Source organism: Perca flavescens, chromosome 19 (assembly GCF_004354835.1).
Source record: "Perca flavescens isolate YP-PL-M2 chromosome 19, PFLA_1.0, whole genome shotgun sequence".
Taxonomy (NCBI): domain Eukaryota; kingdom Metazoa; phylum Chordata; class Actinopteri; order Perciformes; family Percidae; genus Perca; species Perca flavescens.
In genome coordinates this window covers 31,681,875-31,697,580 of record NC_041349.1, presented here as the reverse complement: position 1 = coordinate 31,697,580, position 15,706 = coordinate 31,681,875, and the positions used below count along the sequence as shown (strand labels likewise).

Genomic DNA, 15,706 nt, shown 5'->3' with positions numbered 1-15,706 from the left:
ATGCTGCAGAAGGAAAGTTCCCGTGTCTTGCTTCTCAACATCGCAAGAAAACAAAAAGAGTAGTAGGGGAGAACTAGCCTGACAAGCCAGACCCCCATTGAGATGTTGGGTCTGGGAACTCACCGTTGGCAGGGCTCAATCCGAGGGGCGGGATAAACGGTTGTCTTTCAAATTTCCTAGGATAGCGCTACAAGCAACCAGAGCAACGCTAGTTGATAGATTAAACTTCGGCAAAACTCTGAACACATCTTCCTTTTTTAAGAAAAAAAAACTTCAGTGCCGTTCTTTGTTCTTTTCTCAAAGAAAAGCTGAACTCCAAGTCTTCGGGAGTCGCGGCCAAAGCCGATTCCAAAGACCACTGTTCGCAGCAGCCTTCTTTGTTTTCAAGTAGCAGGGAATTCACACAAAACCGTCGCAACTCTGCTGTCATTATGTTAAGCCCGCCCGCTGATTCTATACACGATGTGATTGGCCTGACTAGAGTTTGGCTTTTTGAGCTCGCAAGCCAACAGAGAGTTGCTAGACGACCCTGGCTGTAAATTACATTTGCTGCCGCCAGGCTGCGTCTAGATTTCTAGGCTAGGGGAGAGCAGCAGTCCGTTGAAAAAACTCGGACACAGAGAGAGGATACGAGAGGACGGGAAAGCCCCACTACAAACCAATCAATTAGCCTATGTATTAAGTATCTGGAGACGCAGCTCACGTATGTGATGACAGCAGGACGTAGTTTTGTCACGTATAGATCTTTAGTGCGCTTGCATAACTGCAGTGTGAAACCAAAACTAACCGGCTCAAATGCAAAAACATGAACCTTGATCCGGACCTTGGTTCGGTCTGTCAGGTGTGAAAGCCCCCAACTCCGCCTGGAAGTGGGAACTTTTTTCTTTAATTAAAAAAAGGTTTTGCATGGGTTGCATCTAGGGCTGCACAATGAATCGCAATTTCATTGAAATTGAAATAGGGTTTAGTGCAATATCCAAGTTGTAGGGGGCAAAATATGTGTCAAAACATTCTGAATGAAGTATTATAGTGCTGCAGAGACGTTTCCAGCCTACAAATCCTATCCTACAGACTGGTTCAGATCCTCGCAAAAATCACACTATGATCCTTTTAATTTTTTTCAGGAAAATGAGAAGAAAAAAAACCGATCATTCCCGTATCGTGAATCAACATCAGTCAAAATAATCCCATTTAGATATTTTCTTCATATCGTGCAGCCCTAGTTGCAGCTGACTCAAAGCAAATGTTTACGCTCATCTACTTCATGCACAAACAAATCTCATCTGCTCCATGGAGCAAACAACTGTCCCTGTGGAGATGTTGTTGTCCAATGTATATTAAGAATCACTGTGTGTGTGTGTAGCTGTATAGACATGTGACACTCAAGAACTAACCGCCTGTATTTGTGTGTATCTGTGTGTATTTGTGTGTGTTTTTTGCAACCTCTCCTGGTCATTCTTCGTTGTTGGTCTTCCTTGTCATGCCTCCATAGTCAAAGGCAAAGGTATGTGCTGACACTGGCCAAATATCTGGCCTTTTACATCTTCAGCACTGCTGTTATATATTATAATAACCAGTTTTACAGTCTCCCTGGGACTGGGTGTTAAACTTTTTTAGTAGTGAGTCAGAGTGAAATTATGCATTTGTGCTGGTTAGTAGTTTATACAGACATTTATGGTACCCTGTGTTTTTTTTTAATATATCGCCATCATCAGGCCGAAACTTCAATTTGTCCAAAACCTTGGTTTAAGCTTGAATACCTGCAAAACTAATAGCATTCCCATCCGCCTCAGCCGTACTTCAAGCTTACTGCTAATAAGCTAATGTTAGCTTGGTAACATTAAAACACACTACAGTTAACTAAAATGGTGACCATAGTAAACATCACAGGCAATGTGTTAATTAATAATGGGACGGACGGACCTGGGTTTGTTTTGTTCACCCGAGACAAGCAAACCACCCAATGAATGACTTCCCCCCACCCCCACCCCAGCTGTTTAGTTTCTAGAATATAATAGATCCAAGACAGAACTGACAGAACAGCGCAACACTTACAAATCTGTCTGCTACATCAGCACCATGGACAGCGCCATAGATTTACCAATACACAGCACAGTTAGGCGGCTGATGTTTCAGAGCCATGCTCGGGCCATAGATTCTAACTTGCACTAGTCTATATCAACGACGTTCCACTTCCGGGATTGCTCCGTTGCCGCCTGAAATTCTGCCGGATGTCCCTAATTTTCGGCCAGATGTCTGTCCCCTTCCTCTTTCTTTGTTTTAGCGTTCTAAACTCCGGCTGATTTGTGAGGACTATGGTTAACTGCTCCTCAGATCTCTGCAGGGTAAATCCAGACAGCTAGCTAGACTATCTGTCCAATCTGAGTTTTCTGTTGCACGACTAAAACTACTTTTGAACTTTTTACACATGTTCCACCAAAACAAGTTCCTTCCTGAGGCTATTTTGCAGAGGCACCATGGCTCCATCCGAAGCTTAGCACCGCCCAAGACGATTGTGATTGGTTTAAAGAAATGCCAATAAACCAGAGCACGGTTTTCTCCCATCCCAGTATATTTTGTGGATTAGCCAGATCTTCCTCTACAGCACTGTGGAGGAAGGTCTGGCAATGCGAGACTAAACTGGCACAAACCTCAGTCGTATAAAGAGTTAGGCAGACTAGAATAACACATTCTGCCCCTGCCCTCTCTCTGCTGCTGGGGGGAGGGAGAGGGGGGTGGCAGTTTAACAAGGGGCATGCATGTTGGTCATGTAGCTAACAAGAGGGGATGTTAAACCCGTCATCTACCCTCATCTATTGCCTACTGATTACACCTGCTTAATATCAGCATGTAGCATTGACAATATGAGCATGTTTGCAGGCTTATGTATTTGTATTTATCTTTTATTGTGGCATTATTCGTGTTAAAACAACACTAATGCAAACATAGATCTTGTTTTACCAGTGACATTTAAAAGTCAATTTGATTGTAATGAGTCCATTCAATTTTTCGTCACTGACATTCATAAATGTCATGAGCTCCAGCAAAGGAAATTAAATAACTCTTGTCCATATCAACTGCTTTCGACAGTTTTCCTATGAACATTTCGCCCTGTTTGTGGAATTTAATATGTATATTTCCTGTATTCATTTCCAACCGCTGTGATCTCTGCTATTGTCGTAAGCGCTGAACTTCTCTGGCTTCAATGCTTTTCTTCTTCTGTGCTCCAGTTCCGACAGGTCCTTCACCCCCACTCACCACAGCTACTACTCCCCTAAACATGAAGGCCTGATGGATGAGATGCTCGCCAGTCAACAGGTAAAGTACCTGCTCAATGTACATTTACACAAGTACTGTATTTAAGTAGCGCTTTGTCCATCCATCCATCTTCGTCCGCTTATCCGGTGTCGGGTCGCGGGGGGAGCAGCTCCAGCAGGGGACCCCAAACTTCCCTTTCCCGAGCAACATTAACCAGCTCCGACTGGGGGATCCCGAGGCGTTCCCAGGCCAGGTTGGAGATATAATCCCTCCACCTAGTCCTGGGTCTTCCCGAGGCCTCCTCCCAGCTGGGCGTGCCTGGAACACCTCCCTAGGGAGGCGCCCAGGGGCATCCTTACCAGATGCCCGACCACCTCAACTGGCTCCTTTCGACGCAAAGGAGCAGCGGCTCTACTCCGAGCTCCTCACGGATGACTGAGCTTCTCACCCTATCTCTAAGGGAGACGCCAGCCACCCTCCTGAGGAAACCCATTTCAGCCGCTTGTACCCTGGATCTCGTTCTTTCGGTCATGACCCAGCCTTCATGACCATAGGTGAGGGTAGGAACGAAAACTGACCGGTAGATCGAGAGCTTTGCCTTCTGGCTAAGCTCTCTTTTCGTCTAACGGTGCGATAGATTGAATGCAATACCGCACCCGCTGCGCCCGATTCTCCGACCAATCTCCCGCTCCATTGTCCCCTCACTCGCGAACACAACCCCAAGGTACTTGAACTCCTTCACTTGGGGTAAGGACTCATTCCCTACCTGGAGAAGGCATTCCATCGGTTTCCTGCTGAGAACCATGGCCTCAGATTTGCGCTTTGTATTCCTTTGTAATATATATATATATATATATATATATATATATATATATATATATATATATATATATATATATATATATATATATATATATATATACACAGTAGTAGGCCTGTAACAATTATTGTATAATTATCTAATCGTAATTATTTTACATTATTGCCATTTCTTTGTTTAACTGCAATTAATTGCTAACATTAGTCCTAAAGGGTATAACTGTTGATGGTAATAGTCAATTTTATGTTATATATAAACAAGTATACGTTTTATGATAATAAAGAGGCGTGTTTTACTTCATATGCTGTGTATTGGATTGTTTACATTATCTGGGTCACATAACCAAAAGATGTCTCCTGGGAATTATTCAAAACTGTAATACATAATAAATATTTTTAAAGAGGCACCGTCCAGCTTGTATAACAGTGTAAATGTGCTGTCCCCTCAAATAACTCAACATACAGCCATTAATGTCTAAACCGCTGGCAACAAAAGTCAGTACACCCCGATGTTAAATTCCCATAGAGGCAGGCAGACATTTATTTTTAAAGGCCAGTTATTTCATGGATCCAGGATACTATGCATCCTGATAAAGTTCCCTTGGCCTTTGGAATTAAAATACCCCCCATCATCACATACCCTTCACCATACCTAGAGATTGGCATGGGGTACTTTCCGTAAAATCATCTCTCTATCATTTCTTTATCAGGATGCATAGTATCCAGGATACTATGCATCCTGATAAAGTTCCCTTGGCCTTTGGAATTAAAATAGCCCCCCATCATCACATACCCTTCACCATACCTAGAGATGGAGATAGTTTGATTTGCATTGAGACATGATTTAATGAAAAGTACTCCATGCCAGGATGCATAGTATCCTGGATCCATGAAATAACTGGCCTTTAAAAATAAAAATCTGTAAACTTAATACTTTACATTGTAGCAAAGTTTCATTTCTTCAGTGTTGTCCCATTAAAAGATATAATGAAATATTTACTAAAATGTGAGGGGCGTACTCACTTTTGTGAGATACTGTATATATATATATATAGTATATATTATTTTGAGTTGGTATTGCTACATTCAACTGTGTCATTCAATTGTGGTGTATGTCTGATAAGAGGTTGGTTGTTTGATTCCAGCTTTCGTCACTTGCCAGAGAGAATGAGAGGGATTCGTATCGTCTGAGTTGGGGCACAGAGAACCTGGACAACGTGGCGTTATCCTCCAGCCCCATTCACTCTGGGTAGGTATAGTCAGACATGAACAATGTTACACTCTTACATATTGTACTCAGATGTGAGCACAGAGTGTACAACATGTTTGAATATATATGCACGCCTGTACTGAAAGATCTTGTAAATTCATGAATATGCATTAATGATCTCATTGAGGTCCTGATAGCTGATGTTATGTTTCAAGCACTTTTCTACATTTAATCAAAGCGTTTCTTAATTGGTGAAATAACTTTCATTCAAAAGTTGCTTGGAGTGTGATAGTCCAAGCAAGAGTGTTTTCTCTCACTTGGTAACTGTTACTGTGAATATATTGTCTCTTTTTAACATATTATTCTATTATTCCTGAGATTTTGTAATTTGACTTTAATCCTCCCTCGATCTGACAGTTGTCTTTTAAGCAGCTTTATTAAGTAGCACGAGAAATCAAAAAAAAAATAATCTAACGTAATGGTGCCAGGACCATTTAAAAATCAAAACAACGAGAATTCATTTCTGGGGGCTTGGCTATAAATTATTTATTATTTTGTGATTTCCCGTCCTTATGGCTTGTAAAATATATAAATGCATACAGTATGTGTTGTTTCTTTCCATATGATTTCTGTTACCCCAAAAGTTAAAATGAGTATTAAATTCTAGCGGGTCTTCACACTTTAATTGAGTCAATTGAGAAGTTCATCCCAGACCAGACCTGCTGAGGTGTGATTCCTGTGAAATGTGGCTAATTGGGTTCCTCTTAGAGCATCAGTGTACTACTGTACTACACAGGCAGTGCTGAAATTAAAATTATCATGTTAGTGCTTGTTTAATGTGTTAAATTGTGGTTAAAAAAAAAGATGTAACTGCTCGGTCTCTTTTCCTTTCCTGACTTTTCTGCTTGACTTGTGATTCCTTTCTGTCTGATGTGGTTGTTGTTGTTTTTAGCCATTCCTCTCCGTGCCCTGATCATGGAGACCACAGCAGGTGACCTTCTGCACCTTGGTTAAATCATTCTCCTCCTCCTCATCTTCAGCTTTCTCTTCCTCCCCTCACAGTGTGCTCTCCTGGGGGAGAGGTGTTTGTGTCACTGTCCTCAACAGCCATTGCCTCATAGACCTTGCTGTGGGTTTTTACATTGGGTCAAATCATTTTAATCAGACTTAAATTGTCAAAATATAACACCTAGTTCCACATTCCGAGCCCCAGAGTGGATGTCTCCACATGGACAGATCATGTGATGCAGAAAGTTAGGGAAAACAAACCTTAAATGATGGGTATCTGGGCAAAAGGAGGCAGTGAAAGTTGAGGACAGGTTTGTTTATTTCATACAATGTCTTGTTAATTGTGCATTTCCACTAACATACCCACCAACTTAAGAAATATTTTGGCATAAGTATAGTATTTTTATATATAAAATACGTATTTTTGTATGCCCAGGGTACCCCCAGGGTTCTCCAAGTTAAATTTAAAGCTATAGTGCATCGTTTCTTTCACCCCCATGAGGAATTCTAAGTAATGACAACAACACTGTCAACATGACGCAAGCCTTCTGTGATCGTGCACACCCTCCCACCCCTCCTCCATGCAGTTGCTTGTAATATTTATCCTGTCAAATCAAGGAGAAAACAGAGGACTAAAAAACATGATGGACTCTTCATAAGAGTTAGTTATCTTGTAATTTGTATCTGCTCTTCGTCTCCGAAGCTGATCATTGCTGCTGTCCTTTCTCAGTGGTGACGTAAAACCCGTCACTCGAGCTTCTGCGCCCGAAAGTCGCCGGACGACACCATTTTGTAAACATAGCCATACTGAGAAATACCGAGAGAGTTGTGTGGAGCCGATAGTCTTAATTAGCTTTGTATCAACTCATTTGGCAATGGCTTGAATGTAACCGACATTCATTAATATAATATAGCCGCACACTATAGCTTTAAAACATTTTAGGACCTATTTAATACCACTAAGGATGGAATTTATAGTAATGCCCACATCTCGTCCACATAATGGAATTTCTTAGCCCAGAAAAGTAATTATTTACCAGGTAATATTACCTGAATTTAATAAAACATTTTAAGATAATACTCACATTTAAAGGAAAAATCTGGCGCAAAATGAATCAGATCAGATCAGTCAAACGACGAACGCCGTGCTTGAGCTATGTTACTGGTTACTGGTTACACGGCATTCGTCACCAGTTTTACAGACGTCCGTTTTACAATGGTGGAAATCCTTTTTTGGGCTGCAGGGGGATTTTTTAGTTGCACTACGAGTGGCCACTGGAGAAAATTGGCTGCAAGGCTGAGCTCCCTTCCTGGGTGCCTGGCTCACGCATAATCCACGCTCAAGAGTGTAAAGCAAAACACTGACATAAACAGTACTGTACTGTCATATAAAATCCACTTTACACCAAACACTCAATTGTAATGTTCCAATAATGCCTTATTTTTTATAAATAAAATTAAAATGTTATACTTTTAAGACCCCGAGGGTACCCTGTATACCATATTCAGGAAAATTGCCTTGAATCTCTTTGAACAATAATGGTCTGATTGAAATACTGTCAATCAGAAAAGCTTTATTCAATTCAATGCAATTTTATTTATAGTGTCAAATGATAACTTAAGTTATCTCAGGACACTTTACAGGTAGAGTAGGTCTAGACCACCCTCTATCATTTACAGAGAGCCAACAATTATCCCCCAAGAGCATGCATTTGGTGGGCCAGCAGCGAGGAAAAACTTCCTTTAAACAGGCAGAAACCTCGGACAGAACCAGATTCTCAGTGGATGGCCGTCTGCCTTTATTTTCTTACCATATCGAACTAAACCATGAAGGAACGTTTTGGCAGTGCAGGGCAGAAATCCTCGTCTTTTAACAGTTTACTGCTGGTGTTTCTGAATTCACTAACACATGTTTTTATGTCTATGTGTGTTTGTTAAAAACTGTGTTGTGTGCTTTACTGAAGCCAGGGCGAGATCACATTAGAGCTGGGTAATGATCACATTGTAATGTCACATCGTCACACCCATACTCCCGCTCATTGAGATGTGTGATCCATGTGCATACTGTATTTGCCACTTTGCATGAGGAGTGGGGTCAAAGAGCCTCAAGCTATGAAGTCAAAACGTTTGATGCAACTTGACAAGACTTATAGAGATGGAGCTGTTAATCATGGTGACCATTCAATGTTAAGAAAATAGACACCAAAGTCAGACAAATGGCCCCAGTAGATCATTGCCTGCATGGCCATTCTTACAGAACAGTATCATATGGTCCAAAGCTCCAAAAGAAGCGAATAAATGGACCTAAAATGTTTTGTCAAAAGTGAGCCTTCAAGCTCAACCTTTTAGTCCTTTGTTACATTACATTACATTACATGTCATTTAGCTGACGCTTTTATCCAAAGTGACTTACAATTAAGTGCATTCAACTGAGAAGGTCCAAACTCTAGACAACAAGTAGTAAGTGCAAGTAAATTAGCTTTAAATAAGCAAAGCTACAAAGAAACGTATAAAAGTGCAGGTTCAAGAGTTTTTTTGTTTTTATATTTTATCAGAGGTGTAGTCGGAAGAGATGTGTTTTTAGCCTTTGGCGGAAGATGGGTAGGCTTTCAGCCATCCTGATGTCGATGGGGAGCTCGTTCCACCATTTAGGAGCCAGGACAGTGAACAGTCGGGATGTGGTTGAGTGATTAGTTCTCCCTCGCTGTGAGAGGGCAGCAAGCAGTTTGGCTGATGCAGAGCGAAGTGAGCGGGTTGGGGTATATGGTTTGACCATGTCCTGGATGTAAGCTGGGGCTGATTCGTTCATGGCCCTGTATGTAAGTACTAGTGTCTTGAAGCGGATGCGGGCAGCCACTGGTAACCAGTGAAGAGAGCGGAGGAGCGGTGTAGTGTCAGAGAACTTGGGGAGGTTGAAGACAAGTCGAGCTACTGCGTTCGGAATGAGCTGCAGAAGTCGGATGGCACATGCAGGCAGGCCAATCAGGAGGGAGTTGCAGTAGTCTAGACGTGAGATGACTAGAGCCTGAACCAGAACCTGAGCCTCCTTCTAATGTTATGCAGCATGTATCTGCATGATTGGGTGGTTGCAGCAAAGTTGGCAGCGAAGGAGAGTTGGTCGTCAAGTGTCACACCGAGGTTTCTAGCAGTCTGGGTGGGGACTACCACAGAGTTGTCGATTGTTATAGTCAGGTCCTGGGTAGGAGAGCCCTTCCCTGGAAGGAAAAGGAGCTCAGTCTTGTCAAGGTTGAGTTTCAGATGGTTAGTGGACATCCAAGAAGAGATGTCAGTTAGACAGGCCGAGATACATGCTGCTACTTGAGTTTCAGACTCAGGAAAGGAAAGAATTAGTTGGGTGTCATCTGCGTAGCTGTGATAAGAAAAGCCGTGCGACTGAATGACAGACCCGAGGGAATTGGTATACAGAGAGAAGAGGAGGGGACCCAGGACTGATCCCTGAGGAACCCCAGTTTTGAGTGGACAAGGCTCTGAGCTAGATCCTCTCCAAGTTTCCCGGTAGGTTCGGTCTGACAGGTAAGATGTGAGCAATGAGAGCGCAGAGCCTGAGACACCCAGATTCTGGAGTGTCGAAATGAGGATTTGGTGGTTCACTGTGTCGAAGGCAGCAGAAAGGTCCAGAAGGATGATGATGGAAGAGAGAGAGGTTGTTTTAGCGATGTGAAGCTGCTCAGTGACAGCAAGGAGGGCAGTTTCTGTTGAGTGACCAGCCTTGAAGCCAGACTGTTGGGGATCGAGAAGGTTGTTCTGGTTGAGATAAGTAGAGAGTTGATTATAAATGGCACGCTCAAGAGTTTTAGATAGAAAGGGAAGAAGGGAGACGGGTCTATAGTTATTTACATCAGACGAGTCGAGTGTTGGTTGTTTGAGTCGTGGGGTCACTCTTATCTCTTTGAGGGCAGTGGGGAAACAGCCAGTTGACAAGGAGATGTTAATGAGATGGGTAAGGAAAGGAAGAAGGTCAGGAGCAACGGACTGGAGAAGGTGAGAAGGGATAGGATCCAGGGGGCAGGTGGTTGGACGGGCAGAGGTAATCAAAGTAAGAATTTGATTTGGAGATAGAGGGGTGAAAGAGGAAAGAGTACTAGATGTGATGGATGGTAAGGTGATTTCAGAAGGTGTGGTGGAGAATGAAGAGCGTATGTCATCTATCTTTTTTACAAAGTAGTTGACAAAGTGGATTGGTAGAAGGGAGGAGGTGGACTGGGGGAATCTAGCAGGTTAGAGAAGATGGAGAAAAGTTTTTTGGGGTTTGAGTAAGAGGATTCAATTTTGGTTTGATAAAAGGAGCTTTTTGCTGCAGAAATAGAGGCAGCGAAGGAGGAAAGAAGAGACTGATAAGTAAGCAGATCATCTGGGTGTTTAGATTTCCGCCATTTCCTTTCCACTGCCCGTATAGTTGATCTTTCAGCACGTACCGAGTCAGATAACCACGGAGCTGGGGAGGACTTATGAGCCGGTCGTGAAGTAAGAGGGCAGAGAGAGTTGAGAGAGGAGGATAGAGTAGAGAGTAGAGTGTCTGCGGCAGCGTTGGGAGAAATGAGTAAGAAAGAGTCAGATGCAGGGAGGGTAGATAGAGCACATGCCGCCAGAGAAGGAGGAGAGAGTGAACAAATATTACAGCGGACAGGTACGGTGTCTCTTGAGATATGGTTGTGAGCTTGGGAGAGTGGGAGAGAGTAATAGATGAAGAAATGGTCTGAGATATGGAGTGGAGTAACAGTGAGGTTGGATGTAGAGCAGTTTCTAGTGAATATGAGATCTAGGTGGTTACCAGCTTTGTGAGTGGGTGGTGAAGGAGAGAGTGAGAGGGCAAAAGAAGAGAGAAGGTGAAGAAAGGCAGCTGACTTCTCTGTCTGGATGTTGAAGTCTCCCAGAAGTACCAGCGAAGGACCAGTTTCAGGGATGTTTGAAAGGACATTCAGCTCCTCCAAAAACTCCCCCAGAGGACCTGGTGGGCGGTAGATAACAATGATGACTAGTTGTACCGGATGAGTTATGGTGACAGCATGAAGTTCAAAAGAGATAGGAGTGAACTCTGGCAGTTGGTAGAGAGAAAATCTCTACTTGGGGTTAATGAGTAGGCCTGTACCTCCACCTCTCCCAGTGGGTCTGGGTGTGTGGGTGAAAGAGTAGGCAGAAGAGAGAGCAGCAGGGGTGGATGTGTTGGTTGGTGTAATCCAGGTCTCTGTGAGAGCAAGGAAGTCAAGGGATTGCAGGGTTGCAAAGCCAGAGATGAACTCAGTCTTGCGAGTGGCAGACTGGCAGTTCCACAGGCCACCTGCAACAAGGTGTTGTGTGTGTGTGGAACGGGTGGGATAGTTTAAAACGTGTAAATCTTACAATTTGACAATTCAATATATATATTTAATATATGTATAATACCACTACGGGCAGCTACAAGTTGTTGTTTTTCTCCTTTTGAGATACTGCTAGTATTAGCACTTGGTCAAACAATAAACCAAGTAGCTTTGGTGTCCATATTCTTTTGTCACTTAATGGGATCAATAAGAAATGTCTTTAATTTGGAAATATCTCCTGTTCCACCTCAGCTTCCTGGTCAGCTTCATGGTGGATGCCAGGGGCGGAGCCATGCGTGGTTGCCGGCACAACGGCCTACGCATCATCATCCCGCCCAGGAAGTGCAGCGCGCCCACACGGGTGACGTGCCGGCTGGTGAAGAGGCACCGTCTGGCCACCATGCCCCCGATGGTTGAGGGCGAGGGCCTGGCAAGCAGGATCATCGAGGTGGGGCCTTCTGGAGCCCAGTTCCTCGGGTAAGCCACAGCGATGGGTGATGGATGGAATGAATTTCACAGAAGATAGGAGATGTACAGGATTAAGAGAGCAGGAACATGGAGAGGTAGCATCAAGTGCAAAATATAAAAAATGCAGAAAGCAGCAGGAAAACTAATTGATACTTCTGTACATGAAGATATCGTATAATTTTATTGCAAGTCGTAGTTGTGAAAAATGATTGTGCTGCTGCCTGTTCTTTTTTAAATTTTTACACATTTCTAGCAGGTTTGGATATTCTATGCCAACAACCTTTGAAATTAAATTTAAAAATGTAATTTAGTGTTTAATATCTCTTTAAGATGCATCTCTAGTGCAAGATGGAAGATAAGTGTGAAGAGCACAATCATAAGTAAAGCAGGAAGAAGAGGTCAGAACTGTAGTACACTATCTCTACGTCCAGGCCATTGACTGATTTGTATCCCTTTTTGTAAGAATCTTACAACTTGCTGCCCTTTTTTCAGATTAATTTAACCTCTGCCTCTGCATTACTAAAACTGTTTCTGTATCTGCTCTTGCTTTCTCCCAGCACCTGCAAAATGTTAATATTTGCTCTTCAGCATGCCCTGTTTTCTTTCATAACAGCTGTAGTCCAACTCTTTTTAACCTTATCCCTAACCCTTAATGAAAACAGCTTTCGTATTAACCCCCGCTCCAGTATATTGCACCATGATTGGTTTGATATGTGGCCTCAAATTCTGCCCTCTGCTGGTAATGTTTAAAATAGTATAGTATAAAAGCATTCCTTCTATGGTTACAACTATATATATAATTTAATTTAATATGTAACTCGAGTTTTAGCCTTTAATTACCCATCCAGTTATCCATTAACTATCCACTGCTGACATGACGGAGGTTCTCCCTGACATAAACTACTGAAATATGTTGTTGTTATTATGTATGAATGAATATTTTAAAATGTGTGAGTACTTAACTCTGCCGTGCAACCTAACTCACTCTACCTTAAGACCTTATTGGTCCCATTATGACTGTAAATGACTGTCAATTTTTGTTTGTCATTTGACATGAAATTGGTAACATTTGAAACATTTCTTACAACATATTTATACTGCAAAAATGTCTTTACTTGGACATAAAAACTTAGGTAAATATGGAGACCCTAAGTGTTCAAAGTTATTCAAATAAAATTGTTATTATAATTTAAATAGATATTAATAGATAATGTGTTTAAATAATATGATATATATATATATATATATATATATATATATGAAATGTGAAATAATCCAAACATTTTTACATTTCAGTTCATTATATGCTAGTATAACATACAATGACAGACATAATTGCACGTAATTTTTTATTTGATTCCGGCAGTTTTTTATTTTAATACTTCAGGGTGACAAAGACGTATGTAAAGTAAACAAGACAAGTTTTTAGTCTCTGAGCTAATGCGTGCTAAATACTTAAGCCAAGTGTAATAAAATATAAACACAGAGACTCCGTACTCTGAACCAGCTTGACCCAATTTGGCCAACACAACACGGTACCACATGGTAGAGTATAGTGCAACCGCTTCACTTCTCGCTTTTACCCTTCACAATAAAAGCACAACTTAAATTCATTTAGAGCATTTCACTAAGAGGCAACCCAATAAAATAGCTTACACTCCACTAACAACACACTAACCGACACTAGATATCAAACAAAAGCCAGTAAGTTGATGTGAGCTGTACATTCACCAAGTGGTGAATGTACAGCTAAGCAGAAGATAACGTTACCTCGGAACCTGACCGTGCAAGGCCTCTCTTCCTCCGGGCAGCTGCTTCCGTCTCACTCAGACTCACCCTGGGTCTGGTTCCACAGCTGCCTGTACCGTCACTGACATCTTCAATCAGACAACTTGATTTTACCCCAGAGAGCAGCATGAAAGCGAGGGGCGCGCACTCTGACTGACAAAAACCCCCGACTACCCAACTTGAAGAATTTGAGTCCGATGAGGGGTCACTGACTGATGATTTAAATATGTGACTTACAATAGGCAGCCCTAAAAACTATTAAATTATTTCACAATTTCATTTTTATATTATATAGTGTGTATGAATGTATTCATATCACTATTCATTTTGAAGATTTTTGGTCTCCATAGCCATGTAGCTGAAAATGACCACAGTGTTAATATTATCATTCCACTCTTGCAAATCAGTCTCGAAGGTTTTGATTTTGCACCAGACAAAAACATTGTGTGTGCTCTTTCTTCCTCACTGCTGCATATGGACACTTGGTCGATCACACAGTAAACTCCACCTCCCTACTGCCCCTCCACCTCTTAATGAGGGAGAGAGTTTGGTTAGCAGAATCCTCCAGCTTGGCCCGCCGGGAACAAAATTCCTTGGGTAGGGTGGACAAAATGCTTTTGCATATGAAACAATCCATGGATGCCGGTCTTAGTGTTTTATTTGACAAACCTTCCCTTTGATGTTATTTTGTCCATAGGGTATTGTGTTGTTGTGCTTGCGCTGGTCTCATGTAGCCCACCTTATCTGGTCCTTAAACCTCTTGACGTCACATTGCTGTCACATTACTTTGCTGTTTCTAATTTATTTAATCCCTCTCTTCTGCTTAGCATTTTCCATTTGTGTGTTGGTTTTTTTGCTTCCTGATTTCTTAATGAATCTGTGTTAGTCAATATGTTTTTTTAATTTTTGTGTGAAATTTAAATGGTTGTATGGCCTGTGTGTAGCGAGGGAACCAGGTGAAATTTGACAATATGGTGTGGGCCTGTGTATATTATATTGATTGACAGGCTAATTTCCCAAAATGGTGGTGTAACTCAGTGTAAATCACAGACATGTATGCTTATAATTTGTGGCCATTTTCCTTACTATTATTTGAGCTTTTAGCAGGATGATTACAATCCTAAAAGCCAACCACAAAGCTTAAATATAATGACATTTAAGCCAACATTTAAAAAAAGGAAGGACAAAATCACAAGTTTTTTTTAAATAGTAATGTAGTGTTTATTGTCAAACATGGCAACAATATAAATAAATATGATCATCTGCTGTCAGGCCAAAGAACCCTCAAAATATCACATAAAAATATCAGCAGTTAAGCTTTATAGCTGTGTTCATTCAATGTGGATTGTACTTGTAGCATGCTTCTTATAGATATGTGTTGTAGCTAGCTTGTTGTTATATTGTATATCAGGTAAGTATTAAAACAACTGTTAAATTCTTAAATGTTAATTATAGTCAATCTAAAAGAGCAATTTAAAAATAATGGCAAAATAATGGCCAAATGTTATTCTTAGATAGGAATATGTAAAGTCAACACTGGATAATGGCCTTGACCAATTATGAAAACTCTGCCAATTACATACACACATGCCCAACGGCATGTATACACACACTGTAATCATCCATGACATTCTGTAGTTACTCACACTATCTTACCTCTACCCGTTCAGTCCTGTGATTGTGGAGATCCCACACTTTGCTGCCCTGCGGGGAAAAGAGAGGGAGCTGGTGATTCTGAGGAGTGAGGGTGGAGAGAGCTGGAAGGAGCATCACTGTGAACACACCCAAGAAGAACTCAACCAGATACTAAACGGCATGGATGAGGGTCAGTTTTTGA

General features: G+C 41.7%; 1 protein-coding gene across 1 annotated transcript in view; it reads left to right on the top strand.

Annotated features, from left to right (window-relative positions):
* Positions 1-15,706, top strand: part of ank2b (ankyrin 2b, neuronal) — a 165,091-nt gene that overhangs the window by 114,021 nt on the left and 35,364 nt on the right. The window contains exons 24-28 of the mRNA XM_028564141.1: positions 3,231-3,318; positions 5,223-5,326; positions 6,240-6,278; positions 11,866-12,090; positions 15,540-15,694. Of these exons, the coding sequence (XP_028419942.1) occupies positions 3,231-3,318; positions 5,223-5,326; positions 6,240-6,278; positions 11,866-12,090; positions 15,540-15,694 (611 nt within the window). The remainder of the gene's footprint in view (positions 1-3,230; positions 3,319-5,222; positions 5,327-6,239; positions 6,279-11,865; positions 12,091-15,539; positions 15,695-15,706) is intronic.